This window comes from Amblyomma maculatum, chromosome 6 (genome assembly GCF_055883805.1).
Source record: "Amblyomma maculatum isolate TAMU_Amacu chromosome 6, ASM5588380v1, whole genome shotgun sequence".
Lineage (NCBI taxonomy): Eukaryota > Metazoa > Arthropoda > Arachnida > Ixodida > Ixodidae > Amblyomma > Amblyomma maculatum.
This window is the reverse complement of record NC_139349.1, coordinates 133,899,736-133,920,569: the sequence shown is the minus strand read 5'-3', so window position 1 is coordinate 133,920,569 and position 20,834 is coordinate 133,899,736. Positions and strand designations below refer to the sequence as shown.

Below are 20,834 nucleotides of genomic sequence, written 5' to 3'. Positions count from 1 at the left end.
GCCGTATGTGTTAGGAAGAAAACCACGTTTGCGAGCTTAGCGGCGGCGTCCCATCGATTGAAGCGGCTCATCCGTTGGTAGTGGGTCAACCACTCGTCAACGTCCTCGCTTTTCGCTCCCGCGAAAGTCCGAGGCTCCCGATAGTGATGCGAGGAACTGTTCGCTGTGCCCGCAGGCTGGTCTTCAGCCTCGATCACCGCGTCACCACGGGCTGCTTGCGGGTCATGGCGCTGGTTTGCGGTTCGAGGCCCGCAAGGCGACGACTCCGGCGAGGCTCCAGTTGTATCGGTGCTGCGTGTAGCGCCGGGGATCGTTACCCTGCTTCTCCACCACAATGTTACGCCCTTAGCGTCGGTACCGAGATGTTCTAGTCTGTTCAGTACGCTAGGTACACACGGCCAGCGGAAACGACACAGGTGCCACAAGACAAAGGTTGAACGGCGCGCACACTTCTTCTTCCTCTTCCTTCTTCTTTCCTCCGTGCTCTGTTTGAGAACAAGTCCGTAACAATATCATACTTAAGTCTCTAGCGCCTGCTCATGTTGCATTTAGGTATTCCACGAAACTGATTACAGGACCACTCCTGATCACAGTTCCTTGCAACACTGTTTACGAATTTACAATGTAACATTGTATGTAACACTAGTGGACATTAAATGCATGTAATAATAACAACCTGGTTCTATGGTAGTTTGGGTGACTATGTTGTAGCTCTTCAAATGGAACCAGTGAGCAGACATTCTTGTTGGGTGCCTTTCTGATGCACCTTTTTGCAAGGCATTTGTTGCAGAGACAGGCCCTGAAAGACTGAGCTGTCTTTGCATTTGCAGGTTATTGGTATTGGTGCGGGCCAGCAGTCTAGGATCCACTGCACAAGGCTCGCTGGTGACAAGGCTAACAACTGGTGAGTTGTCTGTCAAGGCACACAAACGCAGAGCTGCCCACTGGAGTATCGATGCAGCCAAATTTCCCTGAAATAGAGCCGAGCAGTGTAGACAAGACGTAGCCTGTGAATGTGTGCATGCGTTATTCTTTTTTCTTTGTTTTAACAATGCTTCAAGGCTGTAATTGGTCACACTTGGGCAGCCTCCATTGAGAATATTGGTAAGATTGCTGTGTAGAATTGATACATGTGGTAGCATGATGTTCCCAGCAGCATTTTTTATTGTCCATATTTCTTGTCCATCTGTCTATGTTAAAAGGAGGCACCGTCCGCTTCAGATGTGGGGTAGCTAAACACATGTGCAGGTGCACATGATAAATTGGCCACAGTACAACTGACCTTCATAGAATCATGGAAGAATGCAAACATTATCTTAATTCATGAGAAAGGGGACACTAAGGACTTGAAAAATTATAGACCAATCAGCTTACTATCTGTTACATACAAGGTATTCACTAAGGTAATTGCTAATAGAATCTGGGCAACCTTAGAATTCAATTAACCGAAGGATCAAGCAGGCTTTTGGAAAGGATACTCTGGTGCAGCGGTGGCGTAGCGGTAGAACATCCGCCTCGCATGCAAGAGGACCGGGGTTCAAATCCCGGTGCCGCGCAATTCTCCACCGGATGACAAAAAAAAAAAAAAAAAAAAAAAAAAATCCGCGTGTCGATGGAATTGCATATATAGGTTTGGGGTGCGACCTGATGCCGGTGAACACCTCCGGCAACGCACTCCCTCACCAGAACAGGAGTTGGCCACCCTGGTGCAGTAATTGGCCACAACCTCCTATGATAAGCTCCATAAAACCCCGGCCCTCAGTCACCAGCGGCTGCGGAACAACTGACCACGGCGGCGGTCAGACCTGTGACGCAGCAGGGGGTGCTAAGAAAGCCTGGCTCCGCTGGACAGGCCGCCATTGGAAACTGACCCTGGCAACGTTTAATGCTAGAACCCTAGCTAGTGAAGCTAGTTTAGCAGTGCTGTTAGAGGAACTAGAGGGCATGAAATGGGATGTCATAGGGCTTAGTGAGGTTAGGAGGCCGAATGAGGCATATACTGTACTGAAGGATGGGCATGTACTGTGTTATCGAGGTTTACCAGAGAGGCGACAACTAGGAGCAGGTTTCCTTGTCAATAAGTATATAGCGGGTAATATAGATGAATTCTATAGTATTAATGAGAGGGTTGCAGGCATCGTAATTAGGCTTAATAAGCGGTATAAACTGAAGGTTGTACAGTCCTATGCACTTACATGTAGTTATGATGACCAGGCAGTTGAAAGCTTCTATGAAGATGTAGAATCGGCAATGCGAAAAGTAAAGACGCAGTATACTGTACTAATGGGCGACTTCAATGCCAAGGTAGGGAAAAAACAGGCAGGAGGCAAGGCAGTAGGTGACTATGGCATTGGTTCTAGGAATAGCAGGGGGGAGTTACTAGTTGAGTTTGCAGAGCGCAATAACTTACGAATCATGAATACCTTCTTCAGCAAACGGAAGAACCGAAAATGGACATGGAAAAGTCCTAACGGAGAGACTAAAAATGAAATCGACTTCATAATGTGTTCAACCCCCGCCATTGTGCAGGATGTAGAGGTAATCGGGAAAGTTCGATGTAGTGACCACAGGATGGTGAGGTCCCGAATTAGCCTAAATCTGAAGAAGGAACGCAATAGATTAGTAAGAAAGAAACCCATCAACGAATTAGCGGTGAGGGGGAGGGCAGAAGAGTTCAGGATCTCGCTACAGAATAGGTATTCAGCTCTAACTGAGGATGGCGACATTACCCTAGAGGCAAGGAACAATAATTTCAGAGATATCATTACTGAGTGCGCGGTAGAAGTAGGCGGTAGGATAGTTAGAGAGGATACCGGTAAGCTGTCTAAGGAGACGAAAGATTTGATTAAGAAACGGCAGAGTATGAAAGCTTCCAATCCAACAGACCAGATCGAATTGGCCGAGATATCAAAGCTAATCAATAAGCGCAAGGTGGCCGATATAAGGAAGTATAACATGGAGAAAATTGAGCATGCTGTAAAGAACGGGGGAAGCCTTAAAGCGGTAAAGAAGAAATTGGGCATAGGCAAAAACCAGATGTATGCGATAAGGGACAAGGCGGGCAACGTCATCACTAATATGGACAAGATAGTCAAAGTAGCCGAGGAGTTCTATACAGATCTCTACAGTAGCCAAAGTAGTCAGGACTGTAATGAGATTGGCGGTAGGGAAAAACAGTCAGACGTTCCACCAGTGACGAAGGACGAGGTCAAGAAAGCACTAGAAACTATGAAAAGGGGAAAATCAGCTCGAGATGATCAGATAACTACGGATTTGCTGAAGGACGGGGGGGGGGGGGGGGATATCCTGTTAGAAAAACTGGCCACCTTGTATTCGCAGTGCCTGGTGTCATCGACGGCACCGGAACCATGGAAGAATGCAAACATTATCCTCATTCACAAGAAAGGGGACTCTAAGGACCTTAAAAATTACAGACCAATCAGCTCACTGTCTGTTACGTATAAGGTATTTACTAAGGTAATCACTAATAGAATCAGGACAACCTTAGACTGCAATCAAGCAAAGGATCAAGCAGGGTTTCGGAAACGGTACTCTACTATCGATCATATCCATACCATCAATCAGGTGATAGAAAAATGCGCAGAATATAACCAGCCCTTATACATAGCATTCATTGATTACGAAAAAGCATTTGACTCAGTTGAAACCTCGGCGGTGATGCACGCATTGCGAAATCAGGGGGTAGACGAGCCGTACGTGAAAGTGCTGGAAGATATATATAGTGGCTGCACAGCAACCATAGTTCTGCATAAAGAAAGTAACAAAATTCCCATAAAGAAAGGTGTTAGGCAAGGAGACACAATCTCCCCAGTACTATTCACAGCTTGTTTAGAGGAAGTATTCAGAGACTTGGAATGGGAGCAGTTAGGGATAAGGCTAGATGGAGAATACCTCAGTAATCTGCGATTTGCTGATGACATTGCCTTGCTAAGCAACTCGGGAGATGAACTGCAAATAATGATTGATGACCTAGACAGGAAAAGTAGAAAGGTAGGCTTGAAAATCAATATGCAGAAGACTAAGGTAATGTTCAACAGCCTCGGGAAGGAACAGGAGTTTACATTAGGTAGCGAAATACTGGAAGTAGTAGGCGAATATATCTACTTAGGACAGGTAGTAACCGCAGATCCGGACCATGAAAAGGAAATAACAAGAAGAATAAGAATGGGATGGAGCGCATTTGGCAAGCACTCGCAGATTATGACTAGCAGCTTACCGGTATCGCTCAAGAGGAAAGTATACAACAGTTGCATCTTGCCTGCACTCACCTATGGGGCTGAAACGTGGAGGCTAACCAAGAGAGTTCTGCTTAAGTTGAGGACAACCCAGAGGGCTTTGGAACGAAAAATGGTAGGGGTAACATTAAGAGATAGTAAGCGTGCAGAGTGGGTCAGAGAAATAACTCAAGTTAACGACATTCTAGTGGAAATTAAGAAGAAGAAATGGACATGGGCAGGACATGTAGTGCGAAGAGAGGATAACCGATGGTCGCTGAGGGTAACAAACTGGATTCCAAGGGAAGGAAAGCGTAGCAGGGGGCGACAGAAAGTTAGGTGGGCGGATGAGATTAAGAAGTTCGCAGGGGTCAAGTGGATGCAGCTAGCACAGAACCGGGTTAAGTGGAGAGATATGGGAGAGGCCTTCGCCCTGCAGTGGGTATAATCAGGCTGATGATGATGATGATGACTCTAATATCGATGTTATCCATACTATCAGTCGGGTGATAAAAAAATGCTTGAAATATAACCAACCCCTATACATAGCACTTAATGATTACGGAAAAGCATTTGATTCAGCTGATACTTCGACAGTCATGCAGGCATTGAGAAAGCAGGGTGTTTATGAGCTGTATGTGAAAGTACTGGAAGATATCTATAATGGCTGCACAGCAACCACAGTTCTGTATAAAGAAAGTAACAAAATTCCCATAAAGAAAGGTTTTAGGCAAGGAGACACAATCTCCGCAGTACTATTTAAAGCTTGCTTAGAAAAAGTATTCAGGGACTTAGAACGGGAGCAGCTAGGGATAAGGGTTGGTGGCTAATACCTACATAATCTGCAATTCGCTGACGACATTGCCTAGCTAAGTAACTCAGGGGATGAACTGCAGTGAATGATTGATGACCTAGACAGGAATAGCAGAAAGGTAGGCTTGAAAATCAATGTGCAGAAGACTAAGGTAATGTTCAACAGCCTCGGGAAGGAGCTGCAGTTCACAATAGGTAGCGAAGCATTGGAAGTTGTTGACGAGTATGTCTACTTAGGACAGGTAGTAACCGCAGATCCAGATCATGAAAGGGAAATAATCAGGTGAATGAGATTAGGATGAAGCGCATTTGGCAAGTACTCGAAGATTATGGCTAGAAGCTTACTGGTATTGCTCAAGAGGATAGTATACAACAGTTGCATCTTACCTGTACTATCCTAGGGAGCTGAAACGTGGAGGATAACAAAAAGGGTTTTAAGCTGAAGACACGGCAGAGAGCTATGGAACGGAAAATTGGTAGTTGTGCTGTTTTCCGTCTAGTATGTTTCACCAACTCGCCCGTTTAGCTATAGGGTAGGTGTAACATTAAGAGATAGGAAGCATGCAGAGTGAGTCGGAGAAATAACTCAAGTTAATGATATTCCAGTCGAAATTAAGAACTAGAAATGGGCATGGGCATGGCATGTAGTGCGAAGAGAGGATAACTGATGGTCGCCAAGAGTAATCAATTGGATTTCAAGGGAAGGAAAACATAGCAGGGGGTGGCATAAAGTTAAGTGGGCGGATGAGGTTGGGGGAGAAGTTCGCAGGGGTCAAATGGATGCAGTTAGCACAGTACTGGGTTAGTTGTAGTAATATTGGAGAGGCCTTTGCCATGCACTGGGTATAATCCGACTGATGATGATGATGATGATGCCACTGACCTCACCTTGTACTTTACTTCAGAGAGACTGGGAGGGATGCACGGGCTGCATAGATTCAGCAATATGTGCATGTGTACTTGAGCTTGGGACACAAGCCACAAGATGACAGCATCTGTGGCAGTTAATTGCATGGGCGTGGAGCAGAAAGTGCCTGCAACTTAGCATTGTTCAAAGTCCTCTCTTCCATTAAGCCAGGATTGAGTTATTTGTTGGTCTGTCATGGTGGCTTAGTGGCTGTCAAGCTCAAGGTTGCAGGACCACATCCCACCAGTGGCAGCCGCCTGTCGATTGAGGAGAAAAAATGGCCAAGCACTGTGCAGTGTCGGGGCACGTTAAAGAACAACGGGCAGTTGACGTTAATTTGGAGCCTTCAACTGTGGCATCTCTCATAACTCGAGTGCAACTTTAGGATGTCGAACTCCACATACCTACCTGAAACTTTTGTTGTAGAAGAGCTCTGATCTCCATGCCAGAAAAAGTATTTGACCTAGCCCACCTGTTTTACATGCTTTTATAAGGTGCATGTTATTCAGATTGTTTGAGCTCTGAGGTGTGCCACTTACTCTCAGGTGGCTGCGGCAGCACCCCAACATTAAGAACATGGCCTTCAAGAAAGGTGTCAAGCGTGCCGAGATCTCCAACATCATTGACGTTTACGTTGGAGGTGTCTTCGGACAGGTATGTGGCATGAATTGCTTTCATCTCTCCTTGTTAACTATAGATCAGCTTATTTTTGCTGATTGCCTTGAGACATATCATAACATTCTGATTTTCTTTTTCTTTTTTTTTTCAGGACATGCCCCTGGAGCAGTACCAGAACTCTGTGGAGAACCCAGTGCCTCAGCTAACTGAGGTGTGTTTTATGGGCACCCCGAGGAAAACCATGATAACATGATGCTTTCTCCAACTTTTCACTGCCTTCTCCCTAATTTTGCTGTCCACTACAGTTCCCGCCAGGTATGACTGTACCTGGCGGGAACTGTAGTGGAGATGTGCCGTTAGTCCATATCACAAGTATACCAGTGTCACTGATCTGCCTTCTCTTTAGGCTAAAGGCAGATAGGATGGTAAACTGTTGCTTAAATTGGTATGGTAAACTTAGAGAGCACACATACGTTGTTTTGCATCTGCCACTTTCCCTATTTTTCCTTTTGTTTTAAGTGCACATGTTCAAAAGGTTGACCAAATGAGCAGGTTTCTAGACACTTAACAGAGGACAATAGAGGATCAATTGCTAATTTTACGAATTCATGTCACTTATGATTGATAGTAGCTGCTGCTTTTTACTTACGATACTTATGGTTGAAGATGATGCATGGCGTTTGCCTATAATAAATGAGTTACGCTCAGTAATGCACCATTATGCCAAAGTTAGACATTTAAGTTCACAGCGCTTGAGGTTCACAAAATTACCTATCATTTCACATATCTTTGGAATTTTCTTCATTTTCTGATAGTCTATTTGTGGAGCCCTGTCCAGGCATGTCTGTGTCAGCTCATTGAAGGCATAAACTCTTTTCAGCCGTCCTTTTGCTCTCAGTTTTTTTTGTTGTTTTTACCCCCTTTTTGTCTTGACATTCATAACGTTGGACTGGAACGGCCTTCCAGGTGACATCGCTGTTATCGCATGCTCATCAAAGTTCCTTGAAAATGTAAAAAAATATGTACAATAACAATGTTTTTATAATGTTTCCCACCCCTTATGTAACACCCCTTCCTGGGGCCTTTAAGGAAATAAAATGAAATGAAATGAAATGACACTAAAGATTGCAAGCAAATAGGGCAGTAAAATGCTAGTGGTATTACGGCAGCTGGGTCATTAAAAGTGGAATATGCGGGGAGTATTGCACATATTTATTTTGGTAGTGGCTCCTTGTTCACAAGCCCATCGTCATCCTGTTCATGTGCAACTGTAGTTCTATTGGAGTTACTTTTCCAGATGAGAAAAGTGGTGGGGCCTTAGTCAAAAGCAAGAGTACCGTGGACTTGTAATGGGTTTAGCAGTCTCAAAAGGCCTGTGGGTGCTCACTTGACAGCCAGTAGTGTAGCTTGTACAGATGCTTCTGTTCGGCTCATGTAGGCTGCATATGTGTGCCTCTTTGTTATGGCAGGCGGAGAAGAAGGCCTGGATTGCCAAGTTGTCTGGTGTGGCTCTCAGCTCGGACGCTTTCTTCCCATTCAGAGACAACATCGACAGAGCACGCCAGGTAGGGATTTTTCTTTTCCTGTCTCCGCCCCCTCCTTGCTTGCCTGAAGAACTTGAGCTTAGCTAGTGGCACTAGCTAAGTTTGTACAGGGTGCGCTCTTATAAGCATAGTGGACTCTAATATGTATTGTTACGGCGCACCCAGAGGAAGAGCACTGTGCCTAAAGAAGAGGAAGCGCAGTGCGAGAGTGCGGTGGGAGCGCGTGAATGAGAGAAGAGATACGAGAAGAAAAAGACAGTTGTATGCCTATGTCCTAGTGGCATCCGAAACCGTTACAGTATTTTAACTTGAATAACCGTGCATAGGCACCCAATTTTGTTGCGAAAGCAACACTATGACAGCAAAAGCGAGACTTCGGGTGGCCGCAATCTACGAGAAGAAGATAAAGATAAAGAAGACGAAGACAAAGAACAAGACGAAGAAGACAAAGAAAAGAAGGCGAAGAAGACGATGAAGAAGAATGCGCAACTAATGCTTTCGCTCGCTCCACATTCGGTTCAGCAACGTTCAACCCTTCTCATTTTCCGTTGCTTGGGCTATTCTTGTAATGATGTGTAGTGCATTGTATAGTATATATGTGGACACCACCGAATATTTGTTTAGGGCCCCTAAATAATTGATAAATTTTTCTGTCATCTGTTTCGGTTCCATTTTCAATAGCCAAGTGATGGCTATGATGTCAAAGGCCAGTACAGATCATGTGACGCAAGAGAATTGCAGTATAATCTCAGCTTTGCCAGTTTAATTCACTACAATGCTAACGTCACCCTGCCTCAAGGGCCAGTATCATGAGGAATAAAAAAGCAGTGTTTTATATAGTATTTTTGTTCATGCCTCATGTCACTTAATCTGAATTTTGACATCACAGCTCTTTTTGAAACCGAAACTGAAATTCATAGCTGACAGGAGCAGTTAATCTGTACATCAGTTTTATGATCGTTGACAAATACTGCATGGCGATTCATGTACTGTTACTTCTTATGTTTAACTGAAAACCAAAAAAATTGCCCATGATTATGTTACTTCCTAATGCGGAATTTGAGCACAGCTCATCAGCTGTTTCACCTTTTCGATAGTTTGAGGCAGAGATTTCGGGCAAGACACGTGTGTACAATTACAAATAACTTTTTTTTCATTTTTCACACATATTCCATCAAGAAACGCTCCACTAACAGTCCTTGGCTGTCATGAAAGAAGCTTTGTGGTCGGAGAAATGAAGAGAGCAATTGAGTTGGATCCCCTCCTCTTTTTGCATGGCGGCGAAGGTGTTCTACGCAGTCACATTGTCTTGACTCGCTAGCGGTGGCAGCGGCATCAGTCAGTCACTGCTCCCCCCCCCCCCCCCTCCTTTCCTTGTGTTCTCCGGTGTTGCTGGGCGCGCTCCTGCCCCATCGTTCACCCCTGAGTGTACCCCCCACCCCCTCTTCCTGCGAAGCTCCGGTTGCCGTAGCGCCGGCTCGAACTGGGGGGATGAAAGTGGGGCGGAGCTTGTTACGAGGCCGACGCCGACGATGACGCGAAACCCAGGAATGGGCGCCAAGGAGCTGCGCTTTAAAATATGCAACTAAAGTTTGGTGTCTGCGCTCCTCTAAATTGAATAATACCTTAGATGTTATGACCACTTTCACTGAGGTGCCTGGTGACACTCTTGAAGCATGCTTTGCATGAGAAAAATGTAAACAGTGGGTGTGTAAGTTGATTCTGCATGAAAGAATGTGATTGCATAGCATCTAGTATAACTGATGTGGTCAGTACTATGCCATCAATGTCTTACTCTCTGATTTTTTATTTTTTATTTTGTCACAATGCCTCAAGAAACTTGTGAAAGTGTACAAATTCAAAACTCCAGTTAAAGGGTCATAAGTCGGTAAATGAGTGAAGATTGGCTTGCATCTTTCTTTTGTAGTGCGATCACCTCGCTGCAGTCTTTAATTAGGTGGCCTCACCTGGTATCACAGGGTGGTGCGACTAAGCCACATATGACGGGACATCTGGTATTGCAGCATGACTATGTGAAATCGAGCTCTTGTGGGCTTAGCTTCAGTCAAACCTGAGCTCGGTTAGCCCAAATCCCCATATGAATTTTTCTCTCTCATATTGGTTTACAGGCGCTACATATAGCGACAAATCAAAGTTAGCTTGCATCAGTATATTATCAGACTAAATCAACAGATTCTAGTTTCACTAAAGTTGGGGCCTTTGTAAGTTGGGAAGGATCAATAACTGAAATATGGCTATCGCAATCACTGGGCAATTTAACAAGTACACTACGGCATGTTGACGCAATTCTTTTGTTCATACCTCGGAGGGTAGGCTGCACTTCCATTCTCTTCAAAACGATGATCATGCAGTCCTTTTCAGTGTACATGTCAGGAGTTTGAATTGGTTGGTGGTAAAATTTTCAGCCGTAAATTTTTCAGCAATAAATGTGCCTTTTGCTGCCAGACAAGTATCAACATGCCCGGAAATAGAATTGATTTCTATCAAGAACAAGAGTTGGGTGGACTCCTCGGCGTCCCTTTTAATGTAAATGATGTCATGTGGGGCGGCAGAAAGTTAGGTGGGGAGATGCGGTTAAGAAGTTCGCAGGCGTTGAGTGGATGCAGCTAGTACAGGACCTTGTCAATTGGAGGAATATGGGAGAGGTCTCCGCCCTGCAGTGAGTATACTCCGGCTGTGAGCATGCTTATAATCAAAAGCACCAAAATATTACTTCCTCAAAAATGAGTGACTGAGCATAGTAAATTGTTCTGATTTTTAGGAAAGGGGAGGTGCAGTATATGTCACATTTCACGGTGGACACCTGAACTCACCATAAGGGAAGGTGGGACTGAAAGAAGAGAGAGGTGCTGTAGTGGAAGGCTACAGAATAATTTTGACCACCTGGGGACCTTTAACATGCACTGATATCGCTTATCACTGCTGAAGCACTGCCATCTGTTTTAGACTAGTTTTTTAGTTCTTCGCCCCTGAACCAAAGTTGGACGATAAGGCAGCTGAATCATGACATTTGACATATTTCGGTGTGCACACTTGGCTGGTCACGGTGACCATTTTCAACTTGTAAGCTTGTATAGTTTTCTAGCTTCAAGGTTGATGGATCAGCATGGGGCAGATGCATTTGAAATTGGCATTCGCATCTGCTCTTAGCCCGCTGAGGGTGGTCAGTTACTGTGGTATGGTAATGGGTAAAAGGATACAGAGGTCAAATCGAAGTTGATCTGTGCAGAGAGTGCTGTGTTCAAATTTGAGAGAGACCAGTCATTTGAGGTCGAGCTAGAAAAGAACAAAATACAAAAATGCCGGTGTCGCCACTGTTGGCTGATTACAAGATGTGTGAATCAGCACAGATTTCCGGCCGTATATCTAGAGGCTGCACTACACCACAGCCATTTGATTCAAAATTGTGGCAACTCATCTTTTTTTGGCTAAACACACCACACGCTTGAGTCACCTGGTTTCAATGTTTTTAAATTCAAATTTCTCATCCTATATATGTTTATCTGTTGGTGTTGGACAAATATCAGCATAACCAGAAATAGCCAAATAATCAGTTTTCACTCAGAGCAATAATTGGATAGAGTTCTCCTCAATGTCGCTTCATACCTTTGTGCAGGGGCAAGTTAAACTCACTGGAATTTTCTACTAGATGTTCTCATTTAGTCCAGAGAGAAATGGTAGCTCTGCATCGAGATTCTGTGTTTGCATGCTACAACCATTCACCTTCCAATTGTCTGAAGTTTTCCTTAGTGCATGTTATTACCTGCGCAATGATTTGTACAGTTTCAGTATGCAGTACAATAGATTTGGCTCACGTTTTGTCTTCATAAATGTATTCAGAGTGGCGTCCAGTACATTGTCAGCCCTGGCGGTTCCACCAATGACCAAGGAGTCGTGGAGGCCTGCGATGAGTACGGCATCACCTTGGTTCACTCTGGTCTGCGCCTATTCCACCACTGAGCTGCTGCTGCTGCTGTGGAAGTGCAGGCAGCTGTTATACCCAGCCTGAATTTGTCCATCTGTTTTCTGCCAAATGAGAGTGCCTTGGGAAGGACATAAAAACAAAGACACATCACAGCTATTTTACACACTTGTTTACCATGTTTACTATTTGAGACCATGCAATAATGTGGTGTACATAACTTTTTGATACAGATTCAAAGCACGTTCAATAAACATTTTGCAGATTTATCTGAGTGATTTCCTTTTTTTTGTGTGTGTGTCTGTGTGAACGATGTAGATGTCCTGCAGTTGGTTTTTCTTTTTGATGCTTTTTTTTTTTTTTTTTGCCAAAGCAGTGATGTTTTGCATGTGTGTGTTCATGTGTTCTTATTTGTTCATGAAGCATGTGAACACATATCACTGACATGTTTTGCATTTTCTGTGAGGTGGAAAAGCATTTCCAGATAGTCTGAACTGTGAAGGTAGCTGCTCTGCATGCTTAATACAAGCATAAGCCATGCCAGTATACAAGTATACGGCACAGGTATACATATGTGTTCCATCGATTCACACAAGCAGCCAGTTGACTTTGCATGCATGGCTTTCCTTAGTGCCATTCCAGTAAAAGAAAGTAGGTATCGGCTTGCTAAAAATGACCAGTAGCGATCGGTGGACTAGAAATGTCTAGTTCTGTATCTGCATATAAGTTTCCTACTTCGTACTGCAGCAAGTCGTAGTTGCCAATAGGAAATCCCAGAAACATTATTCTAATTGCATCTTTGGGAATCTCAATCAGTCCTTTTTTAATGGTGTACATGTGGTCGTGATTCAAGCAGTATATTGTAGGATAACTGAAGTAATCACTCATGTGGCTGCACATATGCGGCAATGGTGGTGTCGGTGGATACTGGTACGTGAACATATAATGAATCCAGATTGAGCGCCTGATCCGTGCTATATCCGTGCGTCAGCCCGTTACGCTTGAACTACGAGTGAAAAACTGAAAGGGCAGAAGTAAGCAAACAAGGTAAAGGAACCATGGATTCATAACAAACCTCGGGACAAGAAAGCACCAACGATGTTTAAAGCGGGAAAAGACCGTATTTGAGACTTACGATTGAGTTATTCGTAACGACTGCTGCTTGCAACACCTTTCTTTATGCGCTTTTCATTCAAACTTCACAGGAGGTCACAAGTCGCACGCAGAGATTTAGAAAAAAAAAAAAAAAAAAAGGAAAATTCGTCGTATGCGTCTACACACGCTTCCCGCTACTTGTCAAAATGACACCTTAAGTTTCCTAGATGTACTCGGTACCAGTACCATGCGGTCGTATCCAAGTTAGAGTGGTGATGACAGATGACAGGTTAAGGCCCCTAGCGACATATAACACTGAAAATACCTGTTAAATTTTTGTACAAGTTATAATCCTAGTAATAAATTCAAACTTTAACGTATATTTGTATAGAAAATTTTTTAAATCAAAAATAAAGAACGTAAGTGCAGCTTTGGGTGCGTCATTTCCGTCGGGGACGCCATTCGAGTTCCGCTTTTGCACGTAACGCTTGCTGCGGGATAGCAGCAGGCTTGCTGCAGCAGGTACCGGAGTGGACGTCGTGTTGCCGAACGCGAGTCGGTAGGAGGGGAGTGTTCAATGCTAGTGATGTCGGTTGTAAACGCATCCGCGAGTCATTTGTGACGGTTTTCTAATTCATTCTTCAACTGTTGCTGTCCGCGTTGCCGGACAGAGTGTGTGCGTGCGCGGACTGCTGGGCTTCGAGATAGGTTTTGTCTGTCACGAAGCCCGATAGGGTCTGTCTGCTAGGTTTGGAAGAAACCCGGTGTGCCCCCCCGCCGGCGCCATGCCCGATATGGAAATAAGTGACTCGGTGCCGTTCAGCCTCTTCTTATAGGAAATCTTACACCGACGGACTGCGCCTGGATCAGGGTGAGTCCATTCGACATATCACTGTCGCTTCCCGCCGCTGTTGGCGTCACTCGGCTTACCTGTCTCTGTAAGCGCAACTCTCTTTACCTTGTGTTCCATTAAAAAGAAAAAGAAAAAAAAAATAGGCATCGTCGTTAGTCAAAAGCGCCCGAAATGCTATTCGTGGCGCGAGTTTAATGCCGTCAGCGCTGTGAACCTCTCGGGCGGACGGGTCGTGCTGTCGCCTCTTGTCCATAACCTCGGAAGAAACGTACCCCGAAGGGACTGTGAAGTGGAGCGCGCGTGCGTGAAGCTGGTGTCGCGAGCAGGTAAGGCGGACGCGGGGACCGAGTTGTCGTGAGAACATGCTGCGCCTGACCTCGGCGTCGATAAGGGGCAGAACAGCATCCTCCTTCATCCGCTGTGGGCTGCCTGGCGCGGTGCATCGTCGGAGGTCGTTGCGAATAGTGTCTTGTTCTGGACGTAGGTATTCAAACTGTTCGGTGTACTCTACGCTTTGAATGACGAAACGCGGACCGTCATTAGCTGCCACTGACCTAGTGGTCCAGCCAGCGATGACAAGATCGCGAAGCAGTATCTCGTGATAGCTTTGTACGCGTCCGCTGTACCGCAGTAGTGTGGACACTGACAAGCCGGCGATGCGATAAGAGGCAATGCAGACGCCTGTCTCCTGTTGACGCCTCTCAGATCCTACTCTTCGCTGACCGTGTGATTTCTCTCTCGCAGGACCCGCAATCTGGTCGAAGTATTAGTCCGAGGCTATGATTAGTCATCACTGATCCTGTCCCGCTATCTTCTCAAGGGACTAAGCAAGCTTGCGATCGCAGCAGAGATGCCGTGTGCTCGTTGATGGGGTTCGTCATACGTGTGTACGGCCGGTTTCAGCATTGACAGTGGTTTGATGCGGTCAGCGCGCATACGCACAGAGTAGTTCATATTCACAAAAGGAGGGGAGCTGCTAGATATGTCAACTGGGCGAAAAACCTGGAAGGAGTAAAACGTTTTGTTAATCGGCACAGGCGTTTATTTCAAACATTCACAGAATCAAATTATCTGGAGGTAGCCTACCCACTGTGTCGTGCAAGCTTTTTGAATGCTTAAGCTTTTTTATTTTGTGTGCGTGTGTGTGTGTGCGTGCGTATATGCTCAAAAAAGGAGCATGTGTATGAGATGCTGACAAACGTACGACAGAGCTGAAAGCATACGTTATCTGGTCGGAAGTTCGTTCGCAGTTCTTCGTCAGCGGTTTCGCATTGTTCGTTGCTATATAAAGCCTTTGGTTTCCCCGAAGCTTACAGAGCCACAACGTGCCTAGGGCCGCCTCGGTTCGCACACCGCGTGTTTTCGCGTTTTATGTTTACGGCTTTCGTCTGCCACAGTTTGGCTTTGCATCCGCGGAGACGGGATGTTTTTAGTGACAGGACGGCTAGGAATGAAGCGTTGGCTGGTTTCGTTGTTGCGATGTAACATACGCGCCGTGTGCACGAACCGCAGTTGATCTCCCGCCGTGCGGCATGTTTGGAACCACCGTGCTTGGAACTGCCTGGAAGTTCACACCGAGAGCACAAACATGCACACTTTGCTTTTTTTTTTTCTTTTTTTTTACCTTGGATAGAAAATTCTTTGTTCCTTTTTGTTTAAATCTTCTAAGAACGGAGGGAAGGTTTAAGTTCCAGGTACACGTAAATTTGTATGCAGTTTTTTCAGGGAATGGCGGAGGGACCCGGTGTCCTTGTCTTGAAAATGTGGCATTCCCTACTCGTGTGTTGTCTGCTATCCTGTATGAGTGTATTTTTTTTTCCCCGATCTTGTTTCTAGCGTTCTTGTGCGTTTTATGAGGAAAGCAAGGAAAGGAAAGCCAGTGTTGTACTTGGTGCGCAGATCGCGTGTTTGTTGTGGCTGATCCTGCAGTGCGTATTGAAATGCACAAAAGGGAAAAGCCTTGATAAATTCGACCTTCTTTTCTTTGCACGTGCATGCAATGACTACAGACATGCTATTTTGCTGAGAGCAGACCTCAGAGCCCGTATTCCAAGTTTGCGTCGTTGTCAGTGTGTCGCTATCTCACATGACCTCGAGTCATCTGATTGGTCGAAACGCCGGAAACGGGTGTTGCCACCTCTTCCGGTTCCGTAGTGGCAACACCGGGTTCCGGCGTTTCGACCAATCAGATGACTCGAGGTCACGTGAGATAGCCACACTTCGATAATAATAATCATTTGATTGATTTGATTTATAGGAAGGGAAAGGCGCGGTAACTGGCTCACGTGTTTTCTGTGGACACCTCAACCGCGCCGCAAGGGAAGGGAGGAAGGTGGGAATGAAAGTGGAAAGGGAGAAAGAGGAGCCGTAGTGGAGGGCTCCGGAGTAATTTCGACCACCTGGGGATCTTTAACGTGCGCTGACATCTCACAGCACACGGACGCCCCTTCGTTTCGCCTCCATCGAAACGCAGCCGCCGAAGTCGGGTTCGAACCCGGGTAGATAATAATCATGACAATTGGTTTACAGTAAAAGTAAGGCGCAGTATCTTTCATACTTTCTCTGCGGACACCTGAACCGCGCCTTAAGAGAATGGAGGAAGGTGGGAGTGAAAGCGGAAAGAGAGATATCGGTGCAGTAGTGGAGGGCTCCGGAGTAATTTCGACCTCCTGGGGACTTTTGACGTGCACTGACATCGCACAGCACACGGACGCCACTTCGTTTCGCCCCCATAGAGACGCAGCCGCCGGCGGTCGGGATCGAACCCGGGTACTCCGGCATAGTAGTCGGGCGTCTTACCACTGCACCACCACGGCGGGGCCGATAACGACGCAAATTCGGAATACGCGCTCTGATAAGGGAAAGGAAAATTTAAATTCATACCGTTAATTCTGGCACTAGAGAGGTGAAACAGGCTGCAACCATTCGAGCGAAATGTATACAACTTAGCAATATCTGAAACGAGGTGTGTTAGGTAGCTCATTGTTGCAGTGTCTTAAAGGTTCGTGTTCTGTCATTTTTTTTTTTTGTTGTATTTGTTGTGGAGATAATTGCAAACGACGAAACATCTACCGCCTCTTCTTGATGTACTGTCCTTTTGTCAGTGCGATGGTTTGGCCAGGCTCACCGCCTGGCCATGTTTTTAAGGTGGAAATACACGCGCATTGCGGATGGGCGTGTGCCACTCGTTGCGTTTTCTGAGGCGCGCATAAAAAAAAAAAAAAAAAATCCACTCGCGCAACTGCCACCCCTTCTTCTCCTCTGCCTTTTTGCATTCAGCGCGCGCGCGTTCGACGCCGGCCGAGACGGCGGCACAGGTGCGGGCACAGTTTCGCTGTAGCGGCTTCGCGGTTGACACTCGCTGCAGCCGTCGCACAATCGCGGCACGCGCCGGTCTTTCCGGTTCGCTTCTTCTTCTACTTGTCTCCCGGCAGTGTATCGCCTTACCTCGAAAACGGACACCGCTGCTCCGCTAGCCCCGCGCATAGATGTACTACCTACATACGTATATGCCTCGCAACGGATCCGCCCGGTCGCACACGGTCGTGATTGGCGGCTTGTCATTCCGGAGAGCTCCGTCGTCAAGCCTGTCCGGCGTCCCCGTTTTGCCGTCGCCGGAGGACAACTTTCCGGGACACCTGACGTCTGTGCAGTGATCGATCTGGGGCACTCATTAAGAGCGATGGTGACTGCTGGGCGACAAATTTACGAGCCGTTTCGTGTCTCTGTGTCTTCCCGTGGTAGAGCGAGAGGGAGACGATGGCTAGTATGAGAGAGAACCGCTGAGCGCTAGAGAATGATCTGGCTGTTACTAAATTACGTAAGAACGGCTAGAAAAATAATCAACACTTGCTGTTGGACTAGTTGGTTCAAATCCATAACTGGGAACACAGCGTAGAACGGGACGCAACACAAGAGAACGAAGGTAGACAGGACGGAGCGCTTAAGAAAACTAACCTTAGTCCCAATAACTTGTGCGAACCTTGGTCCCGTCAGCAGCTCCGCCACTGTGTCTCGGTGTTTAGGGCGCTCGACTGCTGAGCGTGCGACTTCGATCCCAGGTTGGAGGCAAAACTGAAAGCGCCTTTGTGCCGCGCGTTCAAGGACCACAGGTGACCGAAATTATTCCGGAGTCCTGCCGCTACGGTGTCCAGCTTAGCTTTGGGAAATGCTGAGATAATTCGAATAAATAGTTTTAACCCTCTTCGAGCGCTGCCGTTCACAGTGGACGGTACTTTGCAACCGCGAATGAATCAGCATCAACTGCTGGATGCAGGAGAGCCATCCTTCCGTGCACACATTTCCGCATGCTTGCATCCGCCCATTCGTGAGATAAGCAGCATTTTTAACCAGTTGAACATCCGGCGGCGTCACGAGCATAACGCTGGCTGGGCTGAGCAGACTTAGGGTTGACTGACTTTGTCAGGGGCTATGAGGTGTAGCCTAAATGTCCCCCATGTTTTTAGTCGCAGTTTGAGTTCTTTTCGTCGCGGAGTCGCATTTCACCGTCGTCTGTCGTGCTGTGGACGCGCGCTAGTGACAAAGCAGCCGACTTTGCAACGTTTGTTTCGCCCGGCATTGCGAAGGACACGCGCTTTTGCGGGCCCGTCACCGTGAAGTGTGTTGCAGGGAAGCGAGAGAAAACGAGGAAAAGAAGACAACGATTCCGACGCAAGAGAAAGGCGGCCGCTGAAAGCTGCCGCGGAACGGGAGCAGTAGCTGCGGCGTGCGCGCGAGAGCCGTTGCGGTGCGAGGGAAGGGGGAAAATATAGTAGGAGCGCGAAGGAGGGAGGACGGTGCACTTTCATATTACAACTTCACCCCCCCCCCCCCCCCCCCCCCGTTTTTTTTTTCGTTTTTTTTTTTTTAAATTCAATTTCGCCCGTTGAAGGGCGTCGCCCCGCCCCCCTCCTTTCGCGCACCCTGTTCCCTGTTAAAAGTGCGTTCTCTAGCCACAGTCATGTCCCGCCACGCTCTTTCTGACGGCATGTCAAATCGCGGCTCCTCGGCGTGCCACTCTGCGGGCGCTTTCAGATTTGTGTAGTGCACGCGTCGTGCGCGGTTGATGATAGCCCGCTGCTGTGGCGACCTCAATCTGCTTGGCCTTTATGGCTGATTCTGGACCCGGTAACGGGATAGGACAGGGCGGAGGGAGCTTGATAGCCACTTTCAGTAAATCGATAGCCCCAAGGACGCGGGATCGAATCCCGGCCTCGGCGGCCGCTTTTCGATGGAGGCGAAAAGCAAAGCGCCCGTGTGCTGTGCGATGTCAGTGCACGTTAAAGAACCCCAGGTGGTCGCAACTTCCGGAGTCCTCCACTACGGCGTCTCTCATAGCCTGAGTCGCTTTGGGACGTTAAACCTCACAAACCAAGCGACTTACCTTAGAACCCACGAAGAGAAAAGTTTGAATTAAGGCAGCGCAGCCAGCTGTGTAAAGCTAAATGTTAAGGGCAACCTTGAGAGACTGGAAAACAGGGTGGCAGTTAACTATGATGAAATCAAGAGGTTGAACGGTCGTGAGGGCGTACATAACGCGCGGAGCAGGTAGACTATCGTCCCCACGGGTAATGGCGAATTTGTGCGGAAAGAACGGGAGGCACGTTCAGTCAATCAGATGTAACTAGCCAGCGTGGCCGCAGCTGGCGGAGATCAATGGAAGAAGCCTTCATTTGGCGTGACCGGGCTGGCATGACGATGCTGATGATGATAATAATCATCATCATTTATTTCCAACATGTCGTTGGGGGTCCCCAGACGAAAAAGCTGTTGAGAAACAGCTTGATGAGGGTGCCTGGGGCCCGTACATGATGACGATCATGATTGCGATGCTGAATGAAATACCTTTTTCGTTGTTTATTAACCTACTGGTTCCTGACGTTTATGAGTCGCCGCGATGAAGTGTGACCATAAAGCCGGCGAGTTCTCATCTCGCATTGGACAGAAATTCCACGTTGCGTCGGCATCCTGCTTGTTCGCTCGGCGAATGTTGTTGCAACCGCTGCAGGGGAGCAGGATGCGAACCGATCAGCTCGGTGTTCCGGTTGTGTGCAGTGTGAGAAAGTCGTTGCACTTTTAATCTGAAACGTTTCTTCCGACCTTTCCTCCACTACTGCTCCTTTGTCAATCTATGAACAGGCGGGGTGCAGAAAAAGCGGCCCCGAAAAAAGAAAAAAAAAAAAAAATGTCCCCGGAAGATATATGGCCCGGAAAAAAAAAAAAACATCCCCCGAGAAAGATGTCCGCGGAAGATACATACCCAGAAATAAACGTTCCCGGAGAGAAAGGCTCATGAGAATGGGGCTTTTTTTATTGGAAAAACATCCTCGGTTCAACAATTACACGGACTGGCTTGAAAAAAAAAAAAAAAAATTGCACTCTTTATTGGACTGTTAGAAGTTGGGCGAATTCAAACAGAGCGCGCGAAGTGGGTACGTATAAAGCTCGTACAAGTCTAAGAAGCATGGGCCTTCTTGGGACTTCTGACTCTTTATGGGACTTCTGGCCAATTCATCTACCTTTTATAAGTGCGCGTGGTCCTGATTGGGCCATGGCGCCCTTGCCTTTGGCACTGCCGCATGCAGCTTCTGAGCATGGAACGTTTTGCAGTGCACGTGCCAAGATCACGCCACATGGTCATGCAGTGCACATCCTGCCGATAGAATGTGGCACCTTCCGTCGGTGATGTCGCTGAACTATTCAGAGAAGCGCTGCCCTCGTGCCTTTCAGCCACCATTGTTACTATTATTTTGTTGCTTATCACGTGGAAACGATGGACGGTTGGTTTATAGAACGCCTTATGCCACGAGAGACGCCGTAGTGGAGG

General features: G+C 46.8%; 2 protein-coding genes across 2 annotated transcripts in view; both read left to right on the top strand.

The window, feature by feature from the left end:
* The window catches only part of LOC146186795 (bifunctional purine biosynthesis protein ATIC), a 37,397-nt gene extending 25,068 nt beyond the window's left edge, over positions 1–12,329 (top strand). Inside the window, exons 15-19 of the mRNA XM_084607412.1 lie at positions 831–904; positions 6,501–6,609; positions 6,725–6,784; positions 8,043–8,138; positions 11,979–12,329. Of these exons, the coding sequence (XP_084463538.1) occupies positions 831–904; positions 6,501–6,609; positions 6,725–6,784; positions 8,043–8,138; positions 11,979–12,098 (459 nt within the window). The 3' untranslated portion in view covers positions 12,099–12,329. The remainder of the gene's footprint in view (positions 1–830; positions 905–6,500; positions 6,610–6,724; positions 6,785–8,042; positions 8,139–11,978) is intronic.
* A 1,290-nt stretch (positions 12,330–13,619) lies between these two features.
* Positions 13,620–20,834, top strand: part of Spec2 (CDC42 small effector protein Spec2) — a 26,237-nt gene continuing 19,022 nt past the window's right edge. The window contains exon 1 of the mRNA XM_084607411.1: positions 13,620–14,026. The gene's annotated coding sequence lies outside the window, so the exon portion shown is untranslated. The remainder of the gene's footprint in view (positions 14,027–20,834) is intronic.